Genomic DNA, 5,955 nt, shown 5'->3' with positions numbered 1-5,955 from the left:
GTTGTACTTAATTTTTCCCTGACATTCTGTTATAAGTTTTGTTAAAAACGAAGTTGTACTCTAAATAAAATATTTATTTGATATCTGTTGACGAAGAACGAAAATAGTAACTTTATTTTTATAACAATATATAATTTTTAACCACTTGGGGTGTCCTAGTGGCCAGCCTCACCCACCTCTTCCCAGAGGACCCCGGTTCGAATCCTGGCAGGTACATCCTCCATGATTTCGTGTCGGGTTGGGTATTAACCGCCAGACAGCTATGGGGCTAAGCTAACTTGTGGAGTGGGATCACTCCAGCGGTTGGGAGGACGGTGCAATACCCCCCCCCCACAATATATAGTTTTTTGTTTTTCTTTTATTTAATATATTATAATAGTTTGTTATTATACTTACTTTTAAACACATATTTTAAAGAGTAAACTGCCATTTTGGTCCTTGTGGTTTGGACAGTTTTGCCATTTTAGTCCAAATCTCAAACTTTTTAAATCTGGGTCCCTGTGGTTTCACTTTTATTGCCATTTTAGTCCAAAATTCAAAATCCCTCGTGTTTTTACTGTTCCAACATGCCTATTTTGTCTTTTTGTGCAGAGGCATTTTGGTCATTTGGAATTATTATACAGTTATTATAAAAATGACAACAAAATGCAAACCACAGGGACCCAGATTTATAAAGTTTGAGATTTGGACTAAAATGGCAAATCTGCCCAAACCACAGGGACCAAAATGGCAGTTTACTCTATTTTAAATTTTTCCCTTTTTTAAAATCATATATTTCCTATACCATTTTTTTAATAATTCTTTTTTAGAACATATATTAATTTATCGATTAATTTGATACTTCTTTAATAATTTACATTTATACATTTTTTCTAGAAACTTAAGTACGTAGTTATGCTTGATTTCCCCCCCGACATTCTGTTATAAGTTTTTTTTTTTAAAAACGAAGTTTTACTCTAAATAAAGTATTTATTTTGTATCATAAAACGGTACGATGATAAACTAAATCGTTCTAATGATTTTGCTTTCTAAACAATATGCTTTATTTTCAAATCATATTTGTTTTACATAATCATTAGGTTTCGCCGCAACGCGCGACGTAAAAAAAAACTAGTTTTTCATTATGTATCATGAAGGGAATATTTTTTTAAAGCATGTTAATCTTTTGGAATGATTGAAGTAACCCTTTAAAGTTTTAGCCCTATTATTTCTTTTTGACCTTTTAGAAGCCCAACTGTTTTTTTGCTTCACAATATCATATCATTAACCAAAATAATTACAATATATATATATATATATATATATATATATTTTCATCACATAATGACTAAAGTGTAACAAGGCTATTACAATTAATTAAAAAGTTGAATAATAGCAGAAATCATAATCACATCATATTCATCATATACTTTGTGGTTGCTTACACGGCGAAAGGGAAAACTAAATTAGGCCAAAATATATAAAGATTGGGCGAGTTGTATTAGATAGAGCTTTTGTATTTTTCTTCTTTTAGAGGTTAGAACCAATAATAAACATTATCATTATTATTGTTTAGTATGGAAAAATCAAGAAAATATTTCATAGATAACAAATTGGATAAGCTTTTGTTGCTTAAGCATATTGCATAAAGAACACGAAACTACATATTACAGCGTTAAAATAATGAAAAGAGTAACATTTACAAACCCAAATAATCCTATGCATGTACATACATTCAATCTCTTAATATACAAGAAATCAATCACTTCGTTCAAATAGAACTTAAACACATAAACACTCAAGAATCAAATGAAGAAATTATATGTTCACATCTTCAATTTTCTACACCTAAAACACTTCAGTTCACATTACTCGTAGAACACAATGCCATTGTCGTTATCATCATCCTCGTATTCCATGTCTTGTAGATTGTGGGAAGGGACATGGTCTTCAAAACCCATATTGTAAAAGAAACCATATTGATCTTCACACTTGTTACTCGAGCTTATAATCATTTGATCGGTCGATTCAATCAAAGTGGAATTAGGAGGTAGATGGAGAAGATTTGGATGGTTGCAATGTTGTGGTGATATGCCAAAGTAATTTTGGTGATTGCAGAAGGTGGTAGAGGTGTTGTTGTTGGTGATCAATGGGTGGTGATGGTGGACACAAGATGGTTGCTGGCAGATGGTGGTGAGCGTAGGAGATGGATCCAGATTTGGTGAGGTGGCATTTTGAGTTGTGTTGTGATACATGTCTTGTGGACAGTGTTGGTTGCTGTTGTCTCCCTTTGCTTTGTAAAACACTCTACATAAAACCCAATCTTCCTGTTCATTGAATTTAACAAAATAAGAGAGAAAGTTAACTAAATTAGGGCTGACAAATCATGTCTTATCGGGTTTAATAGGTATCTCGCGACCGTGTAACACAAGTATTAAACATGAATACAACTCGTTTAACTACTTTATATCTCATGTTTATAAGACAGTTTTACGTTTTATGTACCAAGAAGAAGAAATGATGGATCATAACCTCATAATTATATTTACGTACTTTTTCAGTAAACAGGTCTAATAGTGTCTTATACAGATATCTATTGCTAGACCTAAACTAAATGATGCATATTTTAAAGCTTTATTGAAGCAAAACACTAGAAAAAGTGATAACATTATTCATCAATTTTTTAAAAATCAAGAACAATGCTTTGGAACATAGATCATACTAGAAAACACCATATAGTTATCATGCAAAAAAAAATCTAACCTTGGGAGGATTATTTGGGTTTTCTAGGCGAAATTCGTGCATGATCCAACCAGTTTTAATCCCATTTGGTGCTCGGTTCATGTAAAACACTAAAGTCTTCCTCATCCCAACAGTGGCACCAGTACTTGGATCAACAACTGTCCTATCTTTTCCGGTGGCCTTCCAATATCCAGATGTGGTGGCCCTATTAGTTCGGTATCCTGTTGCATACTTGCGATCGCGAAAGCTGAAGAAGTACCACTCACTTGAATTGAGTTTTGCAGTCTCTTCAGTTGCCATAAAAACAAAAGGTTCAAATAGTTAGTTAATAACCATGCACCATATAAGTTATTTTAAACCTAGCCAAAAGGTCACTAAATGCTTCAATATTACATAAAGTTTATAGAAACAGTGATTAAGATGGAGAACAAACTGCTGGTGTTTCAGAATATGCAGATTGTTGGTACAATGTCAATTTCAGAATATGTCCTTATTAGCACTACCAATGATGTGTATGTCACAGAAGTATGTTTCTATTCACCAACTTACATGCATCACATGTATATACAAATACTTTGAATTAAAGTATTTTTATTGTTTTACGCTTTTAACATTTGAATATATATGGTATCGTTACGCGGCTAATTAATTGTTGCTCCTATTGTAATTAAGGAATATGTCAATCGAAACACGTCAAGACTTTTTGGTCCCGGTGACACGATGATTGTTGCTCCTTTTCTAAGGAACCCATTGAAGAAAGCAAGATATGGCTCACTAACAATAGACCATCTTATCCTATTATTGTTTATTAATCGATCAGGGCCAATATCACCAGGACACTTAAATTTAAGGATAGGATTGATAATAGAGGAATATATTGTCGACTTGATTGATTTGGATGATAGATACATACATTAGAGGATTAAATCTGTAGTCATATCCAATAAAAGATATATTTAGGAATCTGGATATAACTATAGTTAGGGTGGGGAATAAACAAGTTTTTTTAGATTCCATATCTAAAAGGTGCTTTGGAGTTTGTCAAGAAAGTTAGTGTTTCTTTATAGATTAATTATTACTATTAACCGCAAATAATTGAAGGTATACCAAATTCAGACTCCAAATAATATAATTAATCATGTAGTACCTATTTATGTATATGTATATTACATGCATATATCCATACACACAACATATTGTGTGTGTATATACAGGGGAATGTTAACGTACAATATTCCTTAACGTGCGATGAGTACGATATTTTTTTTTTCACAAAACCCAATATCACGCATGTTATAAAAATCAAATCCTAATCACGCACGAAAAAAAATACATAATCACGCATGAACAAATTAGTAACCACACATGTGTAAAAATAATTACGCACGTTATAATTTCCTCGCGTACACATAATACATTAAGGAATATTGTATTTTACACTTTCAATAGATTCCTCTTGACAGCCTAACCTTAGATTTCAAATTTTTATAACTCTCTAGCTCCAAGTAAACCTGAAGCAAGAGTACTCTATATATTTTGCCTACCATTATGCATATATTGAGAACAATATTAAACATAAAATGTTTTTACAAATATCAAGCTTCCATGTATATCAGCTTTAAATCAAGTTATGTGTGTTTGCAGTGCTAATCATGAGTTTCAAACCTTGATTGGCATTATGACTAATTGATGTGCGTATTATAAACTGGATTAAACCGGCGTTTTGTTTCGTATAAATTCACAAAGAAAGTGAAATTAGGATAAAAAATGAATTGACACCCATGTGTACATATGATTAGTTCTTGTCTTAACATGTCCACTGCTTATACCCAACAAATTATGCATTTCTTTCCCCACTCCCTACTCATCAAAGAAACAGAAGTCACATATTCAAAGAAAGTTACTAAATTAGAACTTATTATCTTTTTTTTGAACGGCAAATTTCATTTAGTTGTTTCTTCTGTGAGACTTTGAACCCAAAACCTCCCTCTCCCAAGGTGTTTAAATGCTTTGTCTTTACGAATGGACCACCACCCCATTGGTAGAACTTATTATCTACTTATTGCCTTATGAAATAAATATTACCGACGAATAATCAAATAAGCAATTTGGAAAAACAATCCTGTGTCAAAACCGAAAAATATAGATGAACAGTTTTTATAACCAATCTAGCTTCAAACACCCCCTAAACTCACCTGGAAGTTGCCATGGCTCACAAGTATGAAGATCAATTTCCACTAAAGTGCCCTTGAGTACATCTTCATTAGCTATCTTCTTATAAAGATAGTGGCAAACCAACTCTTCATCGCTAGGGTAAAACCGAAATCCTGGTGGCAGTGAGGCTCCAATATCTCTCAAACCCATCTCTTGACTTGAATTTGTTATTGTAAAACTGCAAGATCAAAGCATGTAGAGGCGCGCTCTATTGATCACGAAACTTCTTGATGATTTTGTATTTAGGAAACAAGAAAGGTGTAAAGACTGGTGATGATTACAAGGTCCAACTGAAAGCTTTTATAGTAGCTAGGTGTTTCTAATGTGGAAGTATATAGTGAGTTTATAATAATAAAGAAGAAGAAAGGTGTTGGATATATATAAGGGGGTGGAGGCTGATCAATCAATATTCTAACAGTTAATTATAATTTTTTTGAACGGCAGTTAATTATAATTATGCTTGTATAGTTAGTTATTGTTTCTGTGGGGGAACTTTCAAGATAAACCAAAGTCACAAGAAATCAAATATCTGTCTCTATGGTGTGCATTACTGTTGTCCAACTTCAATTAATAATTATGATTAAAAGTACACATGTATAATTTTCTGGATCCTTAAAAGAGACTTTTAAAAATCTCTTTTGTGATGACAATATAAGGCAAAAAATCTAAAGGTTACAAATTTTTTGGCATACTTTACTATTAATGTTCATATTAATTGAGAATATATATGTAGATTATAAAATTTTGTGATGTTGGGAACTCATTACTTTAAAAAGGAGTACTAAGTACCTAGCTTGTCTTTTTATATACCTAACAGGGTATGCCAGATACATAACTTTAGACCATATTATGTAATTGTCACAATAGTCATTAAGTCTAATCTAAAAAACCATTAATTTTAAAACTGGTGACAAATTTAAAAATTAAAAAGAACAATTTACTGAGCTTTTGTAGCAAAACTCAGTTATCTAAATTCTTTAAAATCACTAGGTTTAGAAAATTAGTTACCAAATAAGAAAT

General features: G+C 32.0%; 1 protein-coding gene across 1 annotated transcript; it reads right to left on the bottom strand.

Annotated features, from left to right (window-relative positions):
• Positions 1 to 1,660: 1,660 nt before the first annotated feature.
• Positions 1,661 to 5,266, bottom strand: LOC110883995 (protein CUP-SHAPED COTYLEDON 3). Its single transcript, XM_022131667.2, has 3 exons — positions 4,917 to 5,266; positions 2,743 to 3,008; positions 1,661 to 2,306 (listed from the first exon to the last, which is right to left on the bottom strand). The coding sequence occupies exons 1-3, from the start codon at positions 5,083 to 5,085 to the stop codon at positions 1,848 to 1,850; spliced, it is 894 nt and encodes a 297-aa protein (XP_021987359.1). The 5' UTR covers positions 5,086 to 5,266; the 3' UTR covers positions 1,661 to 1,847.
• Between the last annotated feature and the right edge of the window lie 689 nt (positions 5,267 to 5,955).

This window comes from Helianthus annuus, chromosome 10 (assembly GCF_002127325.2).
Source record: "Helianthus annuus cultivar XRQ/B chromosome 10, HanXRQr2.0-SUNRISE, whole genome shotgun sequence".
Classification (NCBI taxonomy): Eukaryota; Viridiplantae; Streptophyta; class Magnoliopsida; order Asterales; family Asteraceae; genus Helianthus; species Helianthus annuus.
This window is presented reverse-complemented; position numbering and strand designations above follow the sequence as displayed.

Excerpts from the sequence above, each read along its gene's own strand:
- LOC110883995 (XM_022131667.2), bottom strand. The coding sequence starts at position 5,085 with ATGGGTTTGAGAGATATTGGAGCCTCACTGCCACCAGGATTTCGGTTT. Across the intron at positions 3,009-4,916 it reads TGAGCCATGGCAACTTCCAG|AGACTGCAAAACTCAATTCA; the intron begins GTGAGTTTAGGG and ends TGGCAACTGAAG. Across the intron at positions 2,307-2,742 it reads ACCCAAATAATCCTCCCAAG|GAAGATTGGGTTTTATGTAG; the intron begins GTTAGATTTTTT and ends TTCAATGAACAG.